Raw genomic sequence first — 26,540 nt, 5'->3', positions numbered from 1 at the left:
AATATAAACAATGTGGCATCAACCAAGCTTATGTACATTCGCTGACATCATTTTTGAGCAGCCACAAGTTATGCAGCATACAGTGCAATATTACAGGAGTTAAAATTTTAATACGTCACAATTTACATCGGGAATGGGATATAGGGTAATTACAGCCTAGCAAACCGAAAGACGCCAACAATATTACCAGTGTTTGTTCGAGTAGGCAGTCCGGTGTGGGCAGTACAGTTATATTCGACATAATTGCCTGAGTTAAACGTGATAGATCTCTGTAGGAAGTCAGTGCTGTCCCGACGTCACTGGGAAGTTGGTTTATTGTTTAAGGTTTGGTTAAATCAGAAAACCGGCAATCGTCTTTGAACAGCACGGCTTACAGATTATTTTTTGAACTCGCGACTTTAAGGTCAGTTCATAGAACTATGATATGAAAGTAGTTTTCTTTAAAGTGCGCCGTAGATTTTCATAGGACGTAACAAAATATGCTGATAGCGGCAGTCTTTCTGTATTTCTACGCCATTGGTTTTTCGGCTGCTAAACTACAAGGTTAGTATAATAGAAACATTCACTTAGTTTTTATTGACTATTATAAGTACCAACACTATTTCTGACAGTATCATGATATATGATTGTTCTTAGTTGTAATTTTTTTAGTACAGGGTGGTGTCCCTAAAACAGTCTCATTTGATGTCACCAAAACGAATTTTTGAACATAATATCATACAATAATTAACAAATTTCAAACCAACATATTTGAAGCGATTTTAGTTTGTAATCTTAACGTTGTCTTTTTATTGTAGCACCAATCAATTTAAATGTCACGAACGTTACATCATCATCAATATCCATCACCTATGATGTAACGAAAACGACAGGTCTATCCCACGACGTGGAAGTCGTGTCAGTAAATAACCTTAATGACGTCAGAATATGGACCACTAAAAAAAACAGGATGGAGGTATAATAAACGTTTGATATATGTATCATTATTTTGCTATAAGTTTTTTTTAATATACGTTTATCTTTTAATCGAGGTGTCTTATGTAATAAAATTTCTATTTTCCACGTATTATATATTTTAAAATATATACTTTCCCAATCTCAGATTTTGTTTTATTTTATCGATTTTTTTCATTAACAAAACAAAGACATTAGCACTAAACATGAGGACCGTGGCATTGTTTTCGTTGAATTATCCCGCTTCGGCATGCGAATAACTCCATATAATGTTTGGTCAGTAAAGGAACACTATTCATCTTAGTGAAGTAACACTAATCACTTACATTCTTTCTAGTTGACCGGTTTACGCAGTAATATAGCTTACACCATTCGGGTACGAGCTACAAACGGAACCAATATTGGAAACTATAGCAATGTACTTTATGCTAGAACAGGTATACTTTCAAGATTTCTTTTTTATAGAAATTTGTTTAAAAGGTTATAAATATTATTTACGGTTTATGTACCTTGAGATTTTAATATTTCTAAATTTAGTACTCACTTCCATGTTTTACCGGAAACGGGTGTTGTACTGATATAGAAACAGAAATAGCGAGGCGTTGTGAAACAGTCTAGTTTTATTTATATATTAACTTTATCAAACAACAAACATGGCTTATTTATAACGTGCTGCTTATAGAACAGTAAACATTACAATGCTTGTCACTAGAGGTAAGCACTGCCTTATAAGAATAGGACTTTAATCTAGTTAGTGTTTCAGTTTCGTAATTGTAAATAAAATCCCAGGTATTAGCTGGTTTGGAGGGATAAACCACTTATATTCCTTTTCAAGGCGCTTTCGATTGCCGTTGTAGTCCCAAATAGTACACAAAACGATTTATTCGAAACAAGAATATAATATTAATACGTAATTGCATGTAATAATTTATTATCTTGGAACAAATAAGATTTATAATGCAAGTATTATGAGTTAACAAAATCTTAAAAGGAATTCCAACGAAAATTTAAACTAGAACATCGCGGCGGCAAGAAATATTTTGTCTAACTTGGTCCCTATAATATAAATAACTGCGGTTGAAATTACACAGTGGAAACCTTACTTGCCGTTTTAGATAGTTTTAACTAGTGTGGTATTCTCGTCTACCCAAAGTAATCGCCGCCTAATTTAGAATTTACTTTTTTTAACCGCCTGACCAAAACTTAGTCGTTAAATTTTGACCGACTATAACTTCTGTGATATGTAATGCACAGAAATTTAGTCGGCCAACCAAACTTGAAAATACACCGACTAAGTTTTAGTCGGGCCACAGAAAAACGCGGCAACCCATATTATAGCGACCCCGACCGACTAACATTAGTCGCTATAGACGAAAATACCACCCAATGTGTCGCCATCATGAAAGTAAATTACTTTTTTATAAAAAGGTATCAATGATGAACATTTGTATTCATATTTCGTACATCACACCATCTTTGTATATGTGGTTGCGCTATTGTCTATTAAAAAAATATTATATTTAGAAAATACGGTGGAGAATTCGGTTATAAATATTCCCTATAAACACTTAACATATTTACCCGTATCATTCTTGCTAAACTGTTTTGTCCGAGATTTTAGTAATGCGCAACAGCTTAACTATTGATAGTGTTCCACGAATTTCTATAAATACGTTATTATATAATAATAATGGTCATATACAGTCACTATTATTATACATACTTGGGTAGGGGGAAATGGGACACTTTTTCACTTTTTTTCTTGTCCCATTTGATATGAATTATAAAACCGTATCCCCACGACTGGCATAGACCGTTGTTAATTGTTTAAAACATCATCAGGATGTATGGATAATATGTGCTAAAAGTGTCCCATCACCCCCCACCCTACTATACTTAATACTCATTGTTAAAAATTATATAGGAAAGTGTGATTAAAGCTTTTATATGCAGAAACATTTACCGATATTCAAAATATTTTCCCACAATTTAAATCAACATTTACAGACAAATTTGTAACGTTTTTTGTTGTGTTTAGCGCCTAATGGTGCAGGAATCATAGGGAATATCGCTACTCCAACCTTCATAACGGTTTTTCTGGAACAAGTTCCCGGTGCACGATCATGGGTTGTTGAGTACTCAGCTGAAAATGATGACAATGTCTTAAGCTTGGAAACTTCTTTTAGCAAAGGAACGCAATCCTTGTACATTGCTATGTAAGTGGCAACTAAATATAATTTATGGTGTATACTATCACAAAAATAATCGACGTTTTTGATTGCTTTGTATTACTTTAATCGTGTACACAGTGATAGTTAAACATGCTTTTTTACGAATTAACCTATGTTCAGTAATCGTTTCTAAGTTTGTTTATGCAACGGATTTAAATTAGCTGTTTTAGTCGTGAAGTTTAGTTTCACGTTTATATATTCTAATTATTAACAAAGTGAATGTATGCTCTTAATATCATAATATGTTTCATTTTTTTATTACAGATTAACAGGCTTAACTCCAAACACAAAATATGTGGTTAGAGCACGTGTGACAAGAGTATTAAATACAACTTACACCATAAGCCAAAGTCCATTTGGACGATATACTAATATTTCTACAGGTTAACCTATTATGTTTTGTTTGATAAATTTTGGTTTGTTGTTTTATCCGTAATAGGTAAATCTCTATCTAAATTTACATCCACGTATTAGTTTAATCAATTCTTTTCTCTTCTTTTTACCATGCCAATGTTTGTTCAGTTAATTTCATTATCATTTTGCTGTCAAAGCAAAACTATCGTGGTTTCTATAATTTAAAATTTTAACGAATGCTGAAAATCAAATCTTAATTTATATGAGTTTTTGGCTATTGTAGACATTTTATAATAAACACCTGTACAAACTAATCGATCATTTAAAAAGCCGCATTTTATATAATTTACTGCAAAACTATTCGCAGAAAAAAGCTCCATGTTCGGCCGTGTGACCTTTGTAAACAAGACATTGTTGAACACCGACGAATATAAGACTATAGTTGCAGAGCAGTTGACTGCTGCTTACTCAGCAATATCCGCCCACGTTTCCGATGTCAGCGTTATTGAAATTGAAGACAGCCACACATGCCACTATGAGCTAAAAGTGAACAATCGATCAAGGAGGCCTTCGACGAGTGGTTTGGAATTAAACGACACCAATATTTATTCAAATTCAGAAATTAAGTTTAACTGTATGTTTACCTATCAGAATTTTAAAAGTTAGCTAAAGTATAAGTAAAACCTTAAATGCGTTCCAAAAATTAAGTTTTATATATTTTAGTATATACGCAATCAGATGAAATACCACGCGATACGAATGAAATAAAAGTAAAAATGGTTAACGGGTCAGGTAAACCGGGGAATCTTGTTGGCCATCACAGTCATGTAAAAACATACATTGTTTTATAAATGCAAATTTGAACGATTGGTTTTGCTAGTTCAGCTGAAACTACAATTATTTAATAGTCGGGCAAATAAATCAGGGGGTAATATTAATTAAAGTTAGAAATGCGAAATTCTTCAGAATTTAAATAAAAACAAACATAAGTTCACGAACATTGTAAATAACTTTGCGTAAAATAAAAAAAATATATTAGGTGGGATAAAATGGGACAAAAATCATTTTTTGCGCAATCGATGAACTTGTATTAATATTTGTTAGTTGACAATACTTCAAAGAGATATATTTACACAAACAGTATGTTATTTAAACGAATTGCACACCAGGTATTACTTTAGAAATTTGCAAACGGGCGGGGTAAGAAGGGACGTAATTCTTAGTTAAACATGACTATTAAACTATTTTTCTATAGAATTAGGTTTAGACCGTCTTGTCTTGCCCCACTGCTATAGTTTTTTTTATGTGTTGCAGTACGTTATTATATGATGAACTTGGTATTGCTCGAACCAAAGTTAGTATAGACCAAGTTAGGAAACGGATTGTAAAACAACGAGTCTTGTTATCCATTGTCGCGCGTCTATGACGTCATAGACGCCACCATTACGGAGCCCACAGCATAGCATTTTATCATTGCTGGGTGCTGTTTTTCGCCTAAATAATGCGATTTTTTAAGAACCAAGCACTTCTGCGCGTAAAAATGGCTTTCTACTAATGTTATATCTTATCACAATAATAAACCTCCCATAAAGAATCAAATTTTATTGAACACTCGATCGATTAATGAGTAAAAAAACAGAAAATATCAAGTATACCAACCAGAAATATAAAAGAACATGTTTAAAATATAAAAATACAAACAAAAACGCATAACATTAACGTATACTAGCGTAAATAGCTGCAGTTTTACATGTAAATTGTCGTGATTTTACTTTTTGGCTTACAAACTTAACACGTAAACCCGGCAACGAAACTTAAGGTATCTTTGTAAAATTTTCGTAATATCGAAGTGACATTGTGGTAAACAATACTGAGTTACTATTTTTGATCCTCTGCTTGAATTAATAAGCTACCTTTTCTGCGTTCTTGGTCTTTATGAAATCGGAATACGCGAACACCTTATCTGCTAGTACTTAAGCAGTTTGGAGCTGCATGGCCATTCATGTTGAATTATAAATGTAGTATATACTGGTTTTGCAGATTTGTAGGTATGATCATATACTATTATGTAAACTAAGCTGATTGCTGCTAGTCTCAATCGCCAACGTTAAGTATCCTGTTAAACCACACTGTACGCTGAAAACCAGTCAAAATATTAATTTACTTCACATTTATTCCGAGATTTAATATTATACAACAAGAATTATATTAGAAATTATATATTAAATGTTAAAACAACCGCTATACGTGTTTTCTAGCTTTGTATCGCTTACGAGAACCGGATAAACACACGCCGACCATGCATTTGTGTAGGCGATTCACGCTCTGTGGGCTCCGTAATGGCGGACACGAGCGCCGTTTCCTAACTTGGTCTATACTAACTTTGGCTCGAACAATAGTTGGTATTGTTAAAACTTTAACTGAGAATCTTGTGTCCTACACATGCAATTAACCGAATATTAACAGAAAAATGAACTTTTAATGAAGTTCGTGATTTTGCAACAAATTAGGTATTGCCACACCAAACACTGTATTTCGCTCAATCTACTCCTCCTATATTATATCCAAGTGCATGTGACCGAGTTTCGAATACATTTTGCATACATTATTGCGTTATTTTATCATATATTATATTTCAATTACCTTAAAGTATAAATTATTGAATTACAAACATACATTCCAAACTTTGGAAACAAATAAACCAAAACTACTGGAAATAATTAAATCAAGGAAAGTTGCGCAAGAGGGAACAAACAAGTCTTGAATGTAACTTGCTTTATCCTCGCGTAGCCGAAAAACAACAATCGTAATATCACAGTACTCTCTATCATACACCTCATAAACTTACAAATTACCAGGAACGTAACTTTGTGAGTGATAGTTTTTAAAACCCATTACATCTGGGATAGATGCGTGCGCGCTAACCAACTATATACCGCGGCGTCAGAATGAAAGATTTTACACTAATAGTAATTTGCGACTTGTAGTTAATACCGAAATTAACGGGTTGTTGTATTTTCTCCAGAGTCCGTATATAAACATGTTTATATACGGACTCTGATTTTCTCCATATATTATGTATCTCTAATTTTAAAAGTAAATGCTGCGTCAAGAACAACACTAATTTAACTTTACATGACAAAAAATCTTTTTATTACTATACGATACTATAGTTTAACAATTCATTCCCGCAAATTACAGCATTTCATTTTCTTTGATCCAGCCAATATTCCAAATTAGCTTCTTACTATTTTATTTGTCCTCTAACATTTTTATTTATTATCAAATAAGAAGCTGTAAAACCTGTAAACATTTTTTTATTTGATAACATTTGCTTTGTACACGTAGTGGCTGGGACCAATGCATATCGGTGGGGGTACGCGCATGGTTCTTTTACTATTGGATCAATCATACCAAGCAAATCACACTGTTCGGATACTGATACACGAAATTTAGTTTTCCATAGTAATAGTGGTGGGACATCCAGGATTACACTTCCAGCAGCAATTGATGGTAAAGCACAAAGTCTTAATCTAATACAATTTAATCAAAATGGTAAGTTTTTCTTTCTATTTGTTGGTAACAAGTTTAAATTAGTTATGCATTGCATCTTGAAAAAAAAACATTGAAGCAACTTTATCTTATTATACTGTTAAATATAATTTCTAACTTATTGCATTGCCAGATATAGTTTACCGCTTGCAAAAGTTACGGAGTATTGTTTATAATAATTATGTAGACTCTTATTCTATAAACTTTATGTGTTTATTATATAGACTAATAAAGCAAAGAAAACGAGTGGTAAGAATAAATAGATTTTACCCATATGATATGGACAAACTTTATTTTTATTTTGTTTTAGAGGTTAAAGCCAATCAAAAAAGAGTCTTTGAAATGGAATCAAATTCAGTTTACGGAATAAGATATGATTACTTGATAAAGATTTGTGAAAGTTCAAGTGCTCAATCCACAAAAATGTATGACCGAGTCTATAGCTCAACGGCATCAAAGGAGGCGGATAAATACACATATATCTACACAACAGGTTTAGAAAAACACTGTAAAAAACTACAATTGTATAGAATATTGTATAATAGGCAAGCAATATTGACTAAATATAATTTTAATATTTAGTACAATGGGGGAAGATAGGACACTTAAGCACATATTGCCAAATATTTCCAATAACAAAATAGATGACGGTTTTGGGGTAATACCACGAATTAGTACTATCATTCCTTTATTAATTGACAACAATTTAATAAAATATAATAAAACACACGTGGAGTTATTTAGCGATCCGCACAACAGGTGAAATTTTACAAATTCGAAAACACACAGGATAAGATGGGACAGTTTAAAATCTTTGTAAGTGTATTTATAAATAGGAATATACGTAAACAACACAAAATAATACTGTACGCTTTGAAAATTAAGTCTAAACATTCTTTTTCTTGGCCTACTGCTACAGTTTTTACATGTTACCTATATACATTATATTATTGCATAACAATTGGTATTGTTTGAACACCAATAGGTAATGTTCGAACATAAATGGATAAATATTGTGTCCTACAAATGTATATGAACTTGTAATAACAGAAAATTGATTATAACTATTGATGAAGTTTTTATTTTTGCTACAAACTGGGTATTACTACTCTGTTTTTGGCCCAAGCCAGTTCTCATAAATTATCACCAAGTGCAAATGACCAAATTTCGAATATATTTTTTAAAATATTATCTTTTTATTATATCAGTATCTTATAGTTGAATAACCCCTAATGTATAAATTACTAAATTGAAAGCAAATCTTTTAAAGTTTGGCAATGAAAACATACAAAACTACAATGTGGAGGAAGATGGGACTCTAAATTGAAATATATTTACATTAGCAGTATTCTGCAACTCGTAGTTAACCTACCGAGTTAAACAGGCTGTCCTAGTTTTTTTTTGCCATGTAAACTTCGGTTCTAGGCTATGTCCCCCCAGGCGGTTTCCCACCGACGATTTCACCCCCACCCCCGCCTACTTCCCTGCCGTGACTATTCCCCCCCCGCCTACTTCCCTGCCGTGACCATTCCCCCCCCCCCCGTGACTATTCCCCCCGGCTATTTCCCCACAGTGACTATTCCCCCCTGACTATTTCCCCCTGACTATTTCCCCCGGCTAATTCCCCCCGTGACCATTCCCCCCCCGGCTACTTCCCCCGTGACTATCCCCCCAAGCCCGTGACCATTTCCCCCCGTGACCATTTCCTCCCGTGACTATTCCCCCCCGTGACTATTCTCCCCGGCTAAATCCCCCCGTGACCAATCCCCCGGCTATTTCCCCCCGGATATTTCCCTCCCCCGGATATTCCCCCCCGTGACTATCCCCCCCCCCCCGTGACTATTCCCCCGGATATTTTCCCCCGGCTATTTCCCCCTGGATATTCCCCCCCGTGACTATTCCCCCCGGCTAAATCCCCCCGTGACCAACCCCACCGTGACTATCCCCCCGGCTAATTCCCCCCAGTGACTATTTCCGCCCGGCTATTTCCCCCCTGGCTAATTCCCCCCTTGTGACTATTCCCCCCGGCTAATCCCCCCGGGACTATTTCCCCCCGGCTATTCCCCCCGTGACTATTCCCCGGCTAACCCCTAACACGCTAACACGATGGTCACAGGGGGAAATAGCCATGGGGGGGAACAGCCGGTGGATGAACAGTCGGAAGGGAAATAGCCGGGGGAGAGGAAATAGACGGGGGGGGGAAATAGCCGGGGGGAAATAGCCGGGGGAAATACCTGGGGGGAAATAGCCGGGGCGAAAGAGCCGGGGGGAATAGTCACGGGGGGAATGGTTACGGGGGGGACTAGCCAAGGGGGAATAGTCTTGGGGGGAAATAGCCGGGGGGGAAATAGCCGGTGGGGAAAGGTCACGGGGGGGAACTAGCCGGGGGGCTATAGTCATCGGGGGGGAAAGAGCCGGTGGGGAATAGTCACGGGGGGGGGAATAGCCGGGGGGGGAATAGCCGGAGGGGAATAGTCACAGAGGGGAAATAGCCGGGGGGAAATAGTCATTGGGGGAAATTAGCCGGAGGGAAATAGTCATTGGGGGGAATTAGCCGGTGGGGAAATAGCCGGGAGGAATTAGCCGGGCGGGAAATAGCCGGTTACGGTAAACTTCATATATATAACTTTAAACCGACATTTCTTTCTTGTTTTTATCTCAAAATAAAGTCATATGGACCCCTGCCTATTTTCTTCATGCTTATATCTCAGTGTTTTTTACAAAACTAAAACTAGTTTTATGAGACAAAATCAAACTGTTGAAATATTCAAGGTTGTTTTATGAAGCTACGAAACTAGTTTAATCGTTTGCGCACGCAAACTAAAAAAATTCATCGACTTTACTATGATTTAGCGAGCATTAAAAATAGCACCTTACTATTTCGCCTTTTTTACCTTTTCAAAGTATACTGTTCCTATTTTACTTATTTTTTAATATTTAAAAACAGTAATCAGCTTTGACGGGCGTTTTATAAAGTCGTGATAATACTGTCGATTGTAAACTTTTTTCCTGATTATCATTAAATGGTGGTTCGTAAAAAGAAAATTAAATAAATTTCTCGTCTGACAAAGTGTCCCATCTTCCCCCACCCTACTATATGTAAGTTTCTACTACAAACAATCATGTTACATTTGGGCTACAGTAAATAGCATACCAGTATACGATACAATAAAAGTAAAACACATTGTTGTTTCACATTTATATTTAGCACCTGGTGCCATCAAGAAAAACGATGTTAAGATATTTCCAATCAATAAAGAATGCACATTTTCTACATGCGTTGTTGGATTCAACGTATCAAGAGTACAAAGGGCAAACGAATATGTTTTTCGGGTTGAGCACATGACGTTAGGTGCAATTATAAGGATGGCGAAGTCGGCATTTGAAATTGATAGTTCTGAATATGTACAGGTGACGTTTTATAGAGAAAATAAAAAAATATTACAGAAGTAAAACAATTTAAATTAAGTAGGATAAAGAGCTTTGCTAACATGGTTTAAATGTATCTTATTTTCTTGCATTTGAAAAAAAAAAAAACTTACTATTTCGTAAATTTTCAAAATCGTCCGTAGGTAAACCACATGAAAACTTTCGTCGGTAGGTAAACCATATGTAACTTTAACGCTTTTTATATTTGTGTTAGGTGACTACAAGGCCATTGAAACTAAATGTCAATACAACCTACAACTTTGTTATGAGAGTAAAGACGCTGTTGGCGAATTCAACTAGTGTTTCAAGCCGAGAATCGACATTTTCTTTTTTTACTGGTAAACTTATATTTCAGTTGATTGCCATTTTGTAAGACTATTGTACAAATTAAACAATTATTACGTTTTGATTTTTTGTAAGATTATTGTACAAATGTACTTTCTTAATTGCCACACAAATAAGTTCTAATTGCAGGCCCACCAAATCACGTTCCATTTTATCGCATCATTGAAATTACTGATGACCAGCTTACGATTGAATGGTCACGATCAAATTATGCAGATGGCTATGAGATTTACTTTCGTAATACCAGCACAACTCATACAGTAATCGTCGGTGACACGACTAGTGTAACAATAAACAACTTAAGCTTCTCTGTCTACATATTCAATGTTACAATGATAGCAAAAAACGGGTTTGGAAAGAGCCGAATGAATTTAGCGTCACAAACTACAAGTAATCAATCGATTTTTACTTATTATAGTTTGTAATTAACTTGAAATATTTAAGTATAAATGCTAGGTCTAACTATAGGGCTTAATTTTAAAACAGAAGTAGAAAGTTCTTTCGGAACTCGTTTAAGATATTATTTTAAAAAGCAATCCAACAATATTTGTTCCAAATCAATCCCACAATATATCTGTGCTACAAACTAAGAACATTTCTTTTTGTTTTACACACAGGACCATGGCGGTTTCATAACGTCACCGGTGTAACGTTTATTCTGACTTGGAGTGATCCTTATAGCTCCCCGTATACTTTGTCCACTGATCCCCAAGCATTCATATCAGGATCAGGACGATCTGCACATATTTCGAAATTGACGCCCGGTGTAAAATACACTGTTAATGTAACTTATAATGTAACATCTGGCAAAAAAGTTTTGTTTTTTTCGGCTTACCAAATAACAGGTAAGTTCATGGAAAGAGTATTTTATTGAAAAATTTGTAGGCCGTCTATAATATATAAGATATTTCAATTCCTTACAGACATTATTTCACCTTTATTGACAATAACAAATGTTTCCAATGGATATGATATAAAAATTTCCTGGCCGACTGTCCACGGGGCTATTTACTATGTCCTTATGTACAAGCGTTTACCAGAAGAACATTTTTTTAATGAAACAACAACAAGAACCGAATTGATTATAAGCGATGTGTATGGAAATTCAGTTTACCGGGCAATTGCTTATACTATTGGTGCGGATACTTTTAGTGCAAAAAAAGAAATTGTTTTTCGAACAGGTATATACTTACAAACTTAACAATTTGATTATGATGGTTAAGTAATTACCTTTGATTCATTATGGTGTTTTCTAAAATTTATACATCTACAATACTTAAAAAAATAATTATTGCAGCCATACTACCGCCAGCAAACCTTACAGTATCAAATGTTACGTCCAATTCGCTTTTTGTAAGTTGGAAAAGCATAAATGGTGTTCTGAAGTACCAGGTTTGTATATATGGTTGCTTAACTTGCTTGCTAGTTAAAAATATTCATTTTTTTATTCAAAGCATGATATTAATTATGTGAATTGGTTTTACTAAAATAAATTTCTTAAAGGGGTTTCTGGACCATATAGTAGTGGTTATGTTATTGCGCAACCTAAATAATAACTAAAACTGTGGTTTTCAAAACCACGTGCTTTTACATCTCGTACTTGGTTGCACGATGCTTCGATTTTCGACGAATATTAAAAAACCAATCTGAAATATTACGCTGTCTCCTATAAGACAATTTAAACATTTTCTTCATATCAGTATAAAGTATTTATCATATCAGATTGGTAGCTGCTTAACCGTTTTTCTTAGAAAAAATCGATCGTACGTTAAATTAAGCTTTAAAAAGTTTCAGAAGCTCGTTTTTTCTAATTTTGGGTGTTACATTTTTATTACAGAATATCTTCATCTATATATAAGTTTCATTTTACGTTGGTATGCTCCTTTAAGTAGGCAAAACTTTTTGTTCCAGATTTAAATGTGTAATGAGATAGCACAATCACTTGCTTGTATTTTCCGATTTGTCAATGTTACTAAACTTGTTTACAGATTTATATATTCCAATCAACAAATATTACCCGAGTAAACACTACTTTAAACACGAACAACCTGATTGAAAATCTGCTACCAGGCGTAGAATACCTAATTTCTGTAGTTGCGGAATATCCCCGAAGCACAAGAAGCAATCTGTCATCGAAATATGAAGTGATTACAGGTAGTCCAATAATGTTTGTATAACATATGTCTATAAAGGCAAACCAACGAAACATCAAAATTTGTGTATTGTTAGATATGCTCAAATGGGATCTAAAGGTACCATTACAGTTTGAAAATAAAAATCACCTTTTACAAAACAATTTTAAAACCGCAATTTCGACCGCTGGAGTAAAAAAATGGCTATGGCGCAAAGCATGGGCTTTCCCATAGGAAATAATTTCACTCAAATTTGATCGCTTTTAATTTATAAAACAATAAATAAAACTTAAATTTTATTTTTGATTAGGTATAATGAATGCTTCTTCTTTGGGAATATGTAAAAAAAAACTGTAAAACCTAAACTTTATCATGTTTTTTGATCTTCGATGGAACATAGCTGCATAACATGCTGACTTAGCATTTTTTTACTTATTATAAAATTTTTACCACTTTTTTATATTGAAGGGTTTAATATATCTTACCTGCTGCACCATTTTCGATTTTAGTTTCTAAAATACTAAAGAAAATTAAAATTTTGTTTCTGATTTGGTGACCGAATGCTTCTTCTTCTTCAAGAATACTTAAAGAGTCTGACCCACGGTTCTCAAAGTTGAGCAGTTTTTTTGCATAAGAATAAAGTTTTATGTCTACTGATGCTAAATTAACAGCTAGTTTGTGAAATTTTGGTTTAATTAGTTATGAAGGACGAAATCTACGCCTAAACTGGACCAATTTTAAAAAGCAAAGTATTTTTGGAATCAATAAAACAGTCGCTTTGTGAATTTACCATAAAAAATAAAAGTGACGTGGGGTGTGTTTAGGCCTTTTAACGTTGTAAAAAACGTCACTTGCGGGAACTTTGACGTCACAATACAATATTTCGTTTATAGGGAAAACCCGGCCTATCAGCGGTTTATAGTTTATTGGTGCAGTGTTGATACCTAAGCAAATCACAACAAGGTATTAAAAATTTGGTTTAATTTAAAAGTTATGAAGGACGAAATCTACGCCTAAACTGGACCAATTTTAAAAAGCAAAGTATTTTTGGAATCAATAAAACAGTCGCTTTGTGAATTTACCATAAAAAATAAAAGTGACGTGGGGTGTGTTTAGGCCTTTTAACGTTGTAAAAAACGTCACTTGCGGGAACTTTGACGTCACAATACAATATTTCGTTTATAGGGAAAACCCGGCCTATCAGCGGTTTATAGTTTATTGGTGCAGTGTTGATACCTAAGCAAATCACAACAAGGTATTAGCAATACTGAAAATGGCTTCAGCAACTTATTGGAGGTTATTTCCTTGGGAACAGTGTATAATCACACAAAATAGCCTACCAAGCTTGGTGAAGATTTAGTTTTCGGGACTTCCCAGGGTTCAGATTTTAAATTCTTTATGTTTTTTCCCATGTCATAGACTATATCTATATCTGTATTTAAAGTTACCATAAGCTGAGCAATCATGCATGATTGGTGCTGTGTTTAAAATAACAAAACAAGAATGACTGTAAAGCAATAAGTATATATATGTGCGTTTTCATTTTCAAAGGGAACAGTAGGACATAGAAAAAAGCAAGCAACATTACATTGGTATGCCGGTCATCTCATATTTGTATATTTTTACTTCAGACGGTTTTACTATGATATGTTCTCATTAGGATATGCAAGGAAACTTTTTCGGATAAGTAAGTATAGCATTTATTTGGAGACCGGAGAATAACACAGAAGAAACAGATCCACCATCTGGTACAAGCGTTGTTTATTCAAAACAATGAAAATAATCCAATACTTATACATGTATTTCTAGTAATGTTGAATGTACTTAATTTAAAACAACATAACTCTTGCATGAATCACATTTTGTATGAAACAAGACCATTTAAAACTGAATGATGAAATATTCTTGCAAATGTTGTTGAACTGTCACTATAATGTTGTTCGCTTATACTTTTAATCAGTACCGATGGAACATTTTTGTTTTCCCTTTCCAGTCATTCTCGACCTATCAAACAAAGTTCACCATAAACATGTGATTGACCAACTTTTTGGTATGAAGGCCAGCAATAAATACTATATTAGTGTAAATTGATTTCGCCAAATGTGTATTCCATGTTAGGGTCTCAGTCAAGAATACTATATTTATTAATACATATATATATATATATATATAATTGTGTTTATTTAAATTTAAGCAAATTCAGGAAAAAGGACTATGCAACACAAACATACTTATTGTCACTTTTTATTAATAAATGCTATTCTTAGTCAACCCAGCAAATTGTATTTTTTTTGCTCAGCTTCACTTGTTTTCTATGGCAAACTTGACCTGTCTATTTCCCCAACACTTGCTGGAAGTACAGGTTCAAGCAGGAAAATGGCTCAATTCCTACTGCCAGTGGACTAGGATGTTCACTTGTGTCACTTCATCAGACAAAATACTTCTACATGCCTATACATCACACACTTTCACATTATTGTTAACTGACAAATTTAAATAGTGTAATACTGGAATACACTTTACAAACAATTTTAAAAAACATTAATTTTAAACTAAAATCAGGCCACGGCAATACCTAAGCATATTTCTCTTTTAAAAATAGCAGAAAACGCTATGTCGACGGTACACCCGGTTTTGCTGCAAACATTATTTCGTTTTCCGCTAGCAAATCCTAAATCAGCTGATCGAGTTGAACAGATCGGACGTAATTTACGTCATAGAGCCCGCGAGTGACGCAACAAAAGGCGAATTTTTGGGCAATTTTTAGAATTTTTTTTTTGTATAAAGTAAATATTTTTTTTTACAAAAAATGCCTCAGATAGTATTTATTAAGTGTAAATTTTCATTTTAAACCAACTTGTATAAGCGTGGTCCAGACTCTTTAAAAAAGTGGTAAAACTTAGACTTTGTTATGTGTTAATTTTTCAATTGAACATACCTACATAAAGACCAGAAACGATCAAATTTGAGTGAAAATTTTTCAATGGGAAATCTCATGCTTTGCGCCCACAGAAATAAAAAAGAATAGAAGGCGCATCTCCAATGTCGGCAAAGGAGAGAGCACGATACACTGTCTCTCTTTCGCGGGTCGTTCCCGTTTACTATTGTAGTCAATGGAGTCGATGACGTTTTGTGTAGTTTTTCTTCGTTTTTTGACTTAATTTAAAGTTATTGTGTAAAAAAAACTATTTTCTAATATATATATATTTCTAAAAAACCGTTTGTTTGAAATTTTTAATTAATTTTTTTAAATAATTAAATTTCCTAAACAAGTGGTAAACTGTAAGCGTTAACGTACCAAATAACTAAACTATCCTAACAAACTTGAATAGTTGGTGTAGTTTTTAAAATAAACAGCTAAAACCGTGCAAAAATACTATGCGCCTATCTTTTACAATGGAGACAAGGGAAATGGGGACGGAGTTGGCGGTCACGTGAATAGAAAAAAGAATATATCACGGTTTTGAGCAGTTGCGCGTTCTACTCTTTTTTATTTCTATGTTTGCGCCACGGCCAATTTTTTTACTCCAGCGGTTAAACTTGTGGTTTTGCGCATTTTATCAATACACAAATTTAGATTTTTTGTTGATATGACCCTTTAACTGTAACGGAAAAAGTTATCAAGGTATGAACAAAAATGACCTATTGTTATGTAAACCAATGCTTTAAAATGATCAGTAAGTAAATTTTGATTGGTGTTTTTTAATGGGTTACCGCACCTGGATTGTTGTCCTATCTTATGGTTTATAGCTAGCATTGTTGATCTTTAAACAAGTTGTTCATGTGATTTATAGCTGCTAAAAATCTTGAAGATTTTCGAGTTGATGGTGTCACAAATTCTACAGTATCTTTGAGTTGGGTTCATCAGAAAACAGCTGCAAGTTATCGGTTTGAAAACCTTTTTATTATATTGTTGAAATCTGCGTCAGTAAAAGTGAAATAGCATAAATTTCGCATGACCATGTTGCATTCGCAGTATCGTTTTACGATTACGAAGGTCCTCCAGCTAGGCTTTTTCTCGGTTCTCTTTCTCTAGTCTAGAGTATCACTACAGTATAGCATGTATAGCACCTTAAAACATTTATTTTACTGTTCTTAAGTTTTACCATTACAGTACCCGCTGTATAATTGTTAATAATTTTTAACATCCAGATTTGCTGTAGAAAAAGTGTTTTTTTTACTATGTCTGCCTTCTGGCTTCCGGAATTCCTCAGGGAAAGTAATGCAACATTAGATAATTACGTGTTGTTTAACTACAGAAAAAATAAGTATATTGTGACGTATCAACCGCTTCAACGATTTGTTATTAACACATTTTCGGTTCTTCTAAATGTAAGATGTCTCTAAAAAATAGTTAAACGACTACAAGCTGCGTCGAGGTATCTCTCTTTACCCTTTACAGTGCATTTTGGCGTTTATCTTGCCAATTTTCTTTTAGTTTTCGGTTACGTGTAATGTTGCATACATTTCCCTATAAAGTCTTGCCGGATGGCAGATAAAACGTTGTACACTACGTTTTTTCATGCCAGATGAACTGTTCAATAATTATTATTACTAAAACAGAGGGTATTGTAATAGTAAAACCTAGGAAATAGTTTAAAAAAGTTATTTTACCAGGCATAAGCTATCGTTACACTTCAAATAAAGAGACCCGAGTATATGTCTAGTGTGGAATTTTCTTAAAACGACACTGCTAGTGCAATATGGTCATGCGCAGTGTGTGCCTTTTCAGTTCTAATGACGCACTGTTTACACTACGTCGGTAATACATGCCTGGTAGCAGAAGTAACATAATTCTTGTATAGTTGTTGTTTTAAGCTTTAATGCCGAAAATTGGCATTCGCTTTTCTTGGTGTGAGGTCCAATTAAACTTTACGCTGTAAGTGACATTCTAAGCATAAACGTCGGCATTTAAGAATATTATTATATAATCAATAACTTAAAATTCATTGTTTTAACAAAATTGTACCAGCATCTGTTTATATCGGACATTTTCGTGGGTCTCCCAGTTTGTCGGGTCCCCTGTCCCGGCTGCGAGATGTATCATAAGTCACTGTGTGTTCTTAGTCGTTACCGTATGATTCTGCTGGAAATCAAAGTTTAAAAAAAATTACCATTTCTAAGCTTTGTGTTGCCTGGATTTTTACAGGGCAATAGCATTAGGGTTTGGAGCACCTGCATCTCAAACGTCTGTAACGTCGAACAACGCTACACTTGAAGGCCTTTTAGCAGGAACACAATACGAAGTATTGGTATACACTAGTTCAAATCTTGGAAGAAATCTGGGAGTAACGGAAAATGTGCACCAGCCACCCGCTCTCACTATTATTACTGGTAATACGACAAACAAAAAATCCTGTTTATAACTATTGTTAGCACCAATTAGGTGGCGTACCAATTTTTATAAGTTTTGTTGTCGTATTTAGTTAATTGTTTGCTGAATATATTTTTCGATATACAATAGGAATAGATGTTAAAACGTTTATTTTAAAATCGGTTGTAACAATAAGAATATAATTTTAAGTAGCTGAACAACACCGAAAATATCGTCGCTGATTAGAGGCGGTTTGTGCAAGTAAATCTTGCCGCTTGATGGACGCGATATTTTCAATACGCCCACAATGATAGCACGAACGTAATGCCTTCCAGTTCCAATCTACGCCCACAATAAAAGCAGCGACTATGCCGCCCTAACCCCTTCGCATGAATAACGTATATGCATACCGTATACCGCATGGTTTAGGTGTCGCTCTGACATAAATACAGTTCTTAACCACAAGCCTCAAATGCGTTAGTTTGTATCGAATTAGGTAAATGTTAATTATTCGACAGTATTATCACGATTATATAAAACGCCCGTTAAAGCTGATTACTGTTTTTAAATTTAAAAAAATATGTAAAATAGAAACAGTATAATTTAACAGGTAAAAAAATGCGAAATAGTAAGGTGCTATAATTAATGCTTGCTAAATCATAGTAAAGCCGAAGAATTTTTTAGTTTGCGTGTGCGAACGATTAAACTAGTTTCATAGCTTCATAAAACAACCTTGAATATTTCGTACAGTTTGATTTTGTCTCATAAAACTAGTTTTAGTTTTGTAAAAAGAAACACTGAGATACATGAATAAAATAGGCAGGGGTCATTATGACTTTAATTTAAGATAAAAACAACAAAAAATATCGGTTTAACGTTATATATATGAAGTTTACATGGCAAAGAAACTAACCCAGCCTGTTAAATTTGGTAGGTTAACTGCAAGTTGCAGAATACTGCTAATGTAAATATATTTCAATTTACATTCCCATCTTCCCCCACATTGTAATTTTGTATGTTCTCATTGCCAACTTTAAATGGTTTGCTTTTAATTTAGTAATTTATACCTCAGGGGTTATTCAATTATAAGATACTAATATAATAAAAAAATAATATTTTAAAATACATTTGAAATTTGGTCATTCGCACTGGTGATAATTTATAAGAGGTGGCTTTTGCTAAAAACAGAGTAGTAATACCAAATTTGTAGCAAAAATAAAAACTTTATCAATAGCGTACAGTATTATTTCGTGTTATTTACGTATATTCCCATTCAAAAATACACTTATTAATCAAAATTAACAATGATTTTAAACTGTCCCATTTTATTCTGTGTGTTTTCGAATTTGTAAAATTTCACCTGTTATGCGGATCGCTAAATAACTCCTCGTGTTTATATTATATTTTTTTGAATTGTTGTCAATTTATAAAGAAAAAAGTAAAACTCAACCTATTTAAAGTTAAGCAACAAAAACCTAGAAAACTACAATGTTGGGGAAGATGGGATACAAGTTTGCATTATATTTACATGAACAGTATTCTGCAAATTTTAGTGAACCTACCGAATTTAACTGGCCGTGCTAGTTTCTTTGTCCTGTAAACTTTATATATACAACTTTAAAACGAGTTTCATCGGCTTTAGTATAATTTAGCAAGCATTTAAAATTAGCATCCTTCTATTTCGCATTTTTTACCTGATCAAAATATACCGATTCTCTTTTTTTTGATATTTAAAAACAGTTCCGACTTTGACGCGCGTTTTCGTAATAAAACTGTCAAATAACTCTGTGACATTATAAATGTCTCATCTTCCCCAACCATACTATAATACTGTTAAATATACCAAATAATAGTATTTTCCTTTTCTAGCTCCCAACCCACCGTACAATATTAGCATCACTAAACCTACACAGAAAAATGTAAACATCACTTGGTTAGCTCATACAGGGTCTGTTAGTTTTGTTGTGTTTATACGAACAACAAAATCAGATATTGCTCAGTCGAACTACTCAACTATATGTAAGTATGTTATTTTGTTATGAAGTAATTGAATTAATATTTACAAATATTTTTACCATTTTAGCCACGTTTCTTTCTGTATCTGACTTTCCTCTTACTACGTGTTTTATTGCTGTTAGGGCAATTAACGCCCAGGGTTACCCGAGCAATAACTCTAAAGAAATTGAAGTAAAACCTGGTGAGTTTATTTTTACACTCGAATGAACTGGTACCGTCAGAAAATCTATTTACCTTCTTGACAAGATTGACAAGTTGTCTGCTGGTACCAGTTACATTCTCTCTCCGCTCTGTTTGTAATGAAATAATTTTCAGTAATATTTTAAAACTATTGCGCTTGACCCCTTGATTACCATTTGACCAGCGTTTAATGTTTACAAATGTTTACGTTTGTATAAATGCCTATATACTCTATTACACAAAAGATGTTTGAACCATAACGAAAAAACAATAACTGCTTGAACAAGAGATCACAGATCTAATGAATAAGCACGTTTTAAACTAATTAGCATAATATAGTAGAGTCGGGAAAGATGGGACACCTTTAACACATAATATCCAAACAGCCTGATCGTGTTTTAAACAATTAACAACGGTCTGTGGAAGTCGTGAAGATACGGTTTTATAATTCATTAAATGTTCTTTGTTTACTACTAAATGAAAAGAGAAAACAAGATGAAAAGATGGCCCAACCATCCTGCTATATTAATTAATCCTTTTACTACAACGGTCGACTGGGCTCGGGTTCTAGTCGACAATGGTGACTGTGGAGCAGTAGGCAGAATGTATTTATACATGTTTTATAACTAATGAAACTTATGACGTATGAGGATTGAGTGATTAGTAAAGAATATGTGTAAATACGCTTTGTACAGCTCCTGTACCATGTGTTTACTGTAAACTTACACTAGTTAACATTGTCGTCGCTTAAAAACGTTTGTTTTCCTGAATTTTGACAAACCGTAATCACGCAGTAATTAGGTAATGTTAGAAGTTAATATTAATCATATGATGTTGAATTAAAAATATTGTTTCAATTACGATTAATGATAATACGGTATAAGAGTAGCACATTTAATGCGTCCCCACTTAAATGCTAATAGTTTGATGCAGCCGTGAAATATTGTGTGGATTTCTTATCTCATATAACACGAGCCGTCATTCCCCGCCAAACTCCAGACAGTGTTTCCGCTATGTAAAGTGCATGAGAAAAGTAATCGTTAATTAATCGCTTATCGTGCAGTTTTTAATCTGAAAATTCGATTCAAAAATTATAAATATATATTATGATTTGATTTAAATAAAGAGATTAAAGAAAAACGCTAGAATCAAAAATTGAGATAAGTGCGGAAAATTGTCTCACAAAAAACAACAACAACAAGAACAACTGTTTCACGAAAAATGATCTATATGACCACTAACGTGCTCAATAACAAAGAAAATGTGGTCTGATGAAAGCCTATGGGTATAACGCCTAAAGCTGAATACGCATCGATAGTATATTGGGGTAGGTCGGTTGCAACCGTTGGAAACTAGTTCCTATTTTATTATAATGTTTTGAACAAATACAATGAGTTTTTAAAGTCGGTCTACGAATATATAATTATATTTTTTGTTTACTACCACTCTGCTGTAATATAAACCTAGAGTTTTACTACCGTGCATAAAATTTGCCACCATTAGCATTATTGCATAAAATCGTTAATTTTAGTTTAGTTAGATAAACGTTGAACGAGGCGGTACTGTAAAAAATAAAAGTATTTAAATAGGAATAAAGTATTTAAAATTTACATTTCTTCGTTGATAAAGAACTTTAATGAAATTTGCTTACTGCATACTGTTTTCACAACACATACAGTCACACTGTGTTTGTAATTTTTAAGATTATTACACGATTAAAATTAGTACTGATTACAAGGTTTAAATTAGCAACAGTAACAACAAGAGAACATAGCTTTACTGAGTAAGTATGTATTATGACTAGCATAATCCTAATTAACCATTTTACAACCACGGTCAGAAAGTATAAATCAAAAATAAGCCAGAAATAACCAATACAACGGGTTTTGGTCGTCCTGTTTGACGGTTTTAAAAAAGGTCAAATTGGGTAATGTTAGAAGTTAATATTAATATGATTTCTAAGTGGAAAAATGAAGATTCAATTACGATTAATGAAAATAAGATATAACAAAACTACGTTTAATGTATGCTTGCCTTAATGGGAATAGTTTGATACGGGCAATTGTTGTGTGGATTCCTTATCTAAGCAACATTTATACTCCCGAATTCCCTGAGAGTTTAACGCTGTTTTGACAGTTTGTAAGAATGGAAATGGTTGCCAATCTGGTAAAGCGAGTGGAAACATATTTGATGTTCTTGGACTTATACTCGCCCAAAGTAACAAATATTTTGTATTTTTCTAAATTATATTATTGCTGTAAAGTAAACAAGGCCAAAAGTGACGGATTACTGAGTCAACAAGATAGCAGAGCTCTTACGACTGATTAATGGTGGTAGGCAGAAGGTATATTTAACGTTAATCATAGATCAAATTTTCTTGTCCGATTTTAACCTTTTTAGAAAACGCGCATCGTACAGCAGAAGTTCAGTAATCGCATACTCCGACGTGCTGCTACACTTCCCATACTTTTTATACTGTTCATATTAATTACTAATCTGTTAAAAAAACAAACAACAACAACAAATTTGTTTTTGGATTTTATTAAATATTTTTATATATTCTGCATACCACTTAGGTTTTTCACTTGATCTTCGTTTAGCTAATTTAAGATCAACCAGAAACTTAAGAATATTTTCTAAATACCACCCAAGAATGTGTAACAACGCACTGTAAAATTCGAAAGCTCGTTTTTGTTGCAAACTTACTGGTCAGCCTTGTTATCATGTTAATCATTGCTTGCGAGCAATATTTCTAACTTAACACGGTCTTTTGAATTATAGTATAAAATCTCATAATAAATGACCACAAAAACTTTTATACATTGGAAAGCTGTTAGTAACGCAGTAATCGCTATATTTTGTTGTCGTTCATTGATTCATTGTGAATTCCATGTGTATTTGAAATGGTATAAATTGTTTCAGAACTAAACATTTCTTTGGGATGGACACACACATATTGGTGGGTGGTTCTGTTGGCTGTAGGAATTGTGCTTATTCTCTCTACTTTAATTGGATGGACGTTATGCCGCAGAAGTCAAAATAAACTAATTAAGGTAAAACACATTTTACATCGAGGATGTGTGTTTATTATGCCAATATAACCAAACGCCGTATTACAACAAGTCATTTATTTTTAACAGAAAAAGGGAGAGTATGATTTAGAAAAGTTTCGCAAACGTATGAGCGATAATCAAAACGGAGAACGGTGTCAGAACGCGAAAATGGAGGAAAGTTATGATCCTGCGTCACGTGAAAACTATCTGGGTTCAGGTGTAGATAATCTGGGCATTTCAATCTCACCTCCAACTTCCATTGTCAACAGTCATACAAACAAATCTCAAAATTCAGAGAATGCTACGGTTGGTGATGAGATCAGGTTTAGTAAAATTTTACATCACTGTTCCAGAGACAAAGATAGTGTAAGTATTAAAGCGGTAAATTCAAACCACGAACCCATCGAGGATGAACCTAGCCCGTCAACATTGGAAGAATCAGCGGCGGAAAAACGTGCTCGTGAACTGCTGGAATACAATTTTCAAGGGAAGGCAGGGAATTATGCATTCGTCGACCATGTCGTTGACAAATCAACAATATTTTAACTTAAAATAAACCTACTATGGTTCATTTATGAACAACAAATCAAATCATGATATTTGTTTTTTTCTTGTAAGAGATGTTAGAAACAAATAATATCTCTTTTTTCCTTAAAACGAATAATGTTAAAAACGTGGGCTTTTTATGTTACTATATGTTGTTTTTATATGGAGGCACCGTTTGTTAAATGAATTATTGCTACAACAGCACATCACATATCGTTACGACCCATTCGTTAGTAATTAAAAAGCTTATTTCTATAAAATGCCAATTAAATTGCTTCATGACAAATTTCGCAATTATTAAAATCTAACAATAACCGGGCTTAAGGTTTATAGTGTTTGAATTTCATTCTTTTTTAAAATATGCAAAAGTGCTAAGACGAGATAAATAAATTTGATTGTAACTGTTTATGCAAATCATTTGCAAATCGATATCAGCACCACAATGTCTATTGTTCCTGCAACGCACCGTTAGCCTTTACCGGTCAAAAGTTGTCCCTCCCTTGAGCAATTCAAGAACATTGTACACATCGCAGAATCTCCATCTTAAGTTGTCAGTACCAATGTTGCGCCGAAACCGATTTTATGCATCCCTGCTTCATGAGATCTTCTTCGAATTTCCCTTCCAATGTCAGACCGGTCCGCCAACTTATAAGAGCGGACCCTTATTCACGACAAAAGGCACCTTCCGGCGCTTTTGATGTGCACGCGCATTCCTTTGAATTCAACGGCTTGCGTTATCTCCAGTACCTTGATCGACATTAAATTCACCAAGGCAAACCAGTTCCAGTTCCAGAATTACTCTGCCGGACTTTACTAACTGTCACGTGTATTGGAATGTCACGATACGACGTGGTTTAGTTTGGGATTCTGACCTGGAAGTCCTCTTAACAAACAACACGCTAGTACCTTGATCAGATGACACACGACGTTTATTCTTAACACACAGAACTTATGTTTCCCATTGTTGCCACCAAACATTGATAACGTTCATGGCGTATTGGATTTTCGATTTTAGACACTTCAGCTGCTTGCCTTCAGCCCAAATGGCACAGTCGTCCGCGTATAGTGCATGCTTGCTTGTAACAGGCAGTTGGTTTGATTCACGGATAATAATATTAAACAGTATGAGGCTTAAAACACTTGTTTAAGGAACTCCGTTTTCCATGGTCAAGATATCAGAAAATGTATCGTTAAGTTTGACTTGGAACGTTCGATTTGATAGAAATAATGACATGAAATGGAGCATTCGTCCAGTAATTCCAATGGTATGAAGCTTGTAAAAAAGACCTTCGTTCCACACCCTGTCAAGCTTTTTCGATATCAAGAAACTCACAAGAGAACCGAAGAGCGACTTGCCATGGCGCACTGCACGTCATTGTGAAGGTGAAGAATGTGATCGGTGGTGGATCGTCTGCTTCTAAATCCACTTTGTGACATGTGTAACACGTTTTTACTATCCAAAAACCAATTTAATATTCGGAGCACGAGTCTTTCCATAATTTTACACATGCTTGACGTAAGAAATATTGGTCGATAAGACGAAGCGGGATTCCTTGACTTCCCAGGTTTTAACAGAGTGTTTGCAGTTGGATGGAATGGTCCCAGATTCTCAAATATTGTTAATCAATTGTAGTAATAGTGTCAGGCTTGAAGTGGTTAGTTGTACAAGCAAAGAATACCGTCTTTTCCAGGAGCGGTATTTTTCTTGTGCGCTATGCTTCTAATACTTAGTTCGAGTTAAGCCATGGTGAATCTTTTTTTAAGCGATGATAGATGATTATCTATAAGTAACTCTTTGAGTTGCGCGGAATTGCCAGATCAATCTTGAAAATGTACGGCTAGATGGTTTAAATTGTAAATATCCGGGTCTCTCTGATTACCATCATTGGCCGAAAACGTTGGTTCAACAGACATGTTTCGATTTCCGAACATATATTTTGCCATGTTGCATACAGGAGTGAGTTTTGTGCATTTGGATAGTAAGCTACAATTGTTTTTTCTAAGATTGTTGTTTTTTGAAGATTATGAGTTTCTTAGCAATAGCTCGCCTTTTTTGATGGCGTCCGCTGATGAATATGATGATATAAAATCTTACCAGGCTTTGTTTTTCGCTTGGATTGCTTCTTTAAATTCACCATCCGAACATGGAACTGGATTACGGTGAAACGGTTTTGTTTTCGGAATAGTTGCGTTGGCGGCTTTAATGACAGCATTGGAAACACCATCACAGAACTCATCTACGTCATTGCTGACTACATCTTGCCGTATCAAGTTGTTGCACATGGATTTGTAGGCTTCCCAATCCGCCTTGGACAGACAACACCGAGGCACGAAGTTTGTTGATCGTTCAACTATCCAATTTAATGTGACCTCTACGAGTAAGTGGTCGCTACCGAACAAGCTGTCAGAGATGTTTACAGATGTTCATCCTGCA

General features: G+C 34.3%; 1 protein-coding gene across 1 annotated transcript; it reads left to right on the top strand.

Moving 5' to 3' along the window:
- Positions 1 to 89: 89 nt before the first annotated feature.
- LOC149726836 (uncharacterized) lies at positions 90 to 24,880 on the top strand. The gene is made up of 21 exons (XM_089890925.1): positions 90 to 543; positions 798 to 955; positions 1,292 to 1,391; positions 2,993 to 3,170; positions 3,450 to 3,568; positions 3,907 to 4,173; positions 6,888 to 7,094; positions 7,402 to 7,584; positions 10,300 to 10,502; positions 10,735 to 10,858; positions 10,995 to 11,255; positions 11,483 to 11,710; positions 11,789 to 12,046; positions 12,163 to 12,257; positions 12,854 to 13,019; positions 16,792 to 16,885; positions 18,147 to 18,331; positions 20,181 to 20,330; positions 20,395 to 20,508; positions 23,430 to 23,560; positions 23,648 to 24,880. Exons 1-21 carry the CDS (start codon positions 480 to 482, stop codon positions 24,104 to 24,106), a joined length of 3,744 nt encoding a protein of 1,247 aa, XP_089747051.1. The 5' UTR covers positions 90 to 479; the 3' UTR covers positions 24,107 to 24,880.
- Positions 24,881 to 26,540: the final 1,660 nt, after the last annotated feature.

The sequence above is a fragment of the Ciona robusta genome, chromosome 12 (assembly GCF_009617815.1).
Source record: "Ciona robusta chromosome 12, ASM961781v2".
NCBI classification, from domain to species: domain Eukaryota; kingdom Metazoa; phylum Chordata; class Ascidiacea; order Phlebobranchia; family Cionidae; genus Ciona; species Ciona robusta.
Note: the sequence above shows the minus strand (reverse complement) of the source record. Positions and strands in the feature narration are given on the sequence as shown.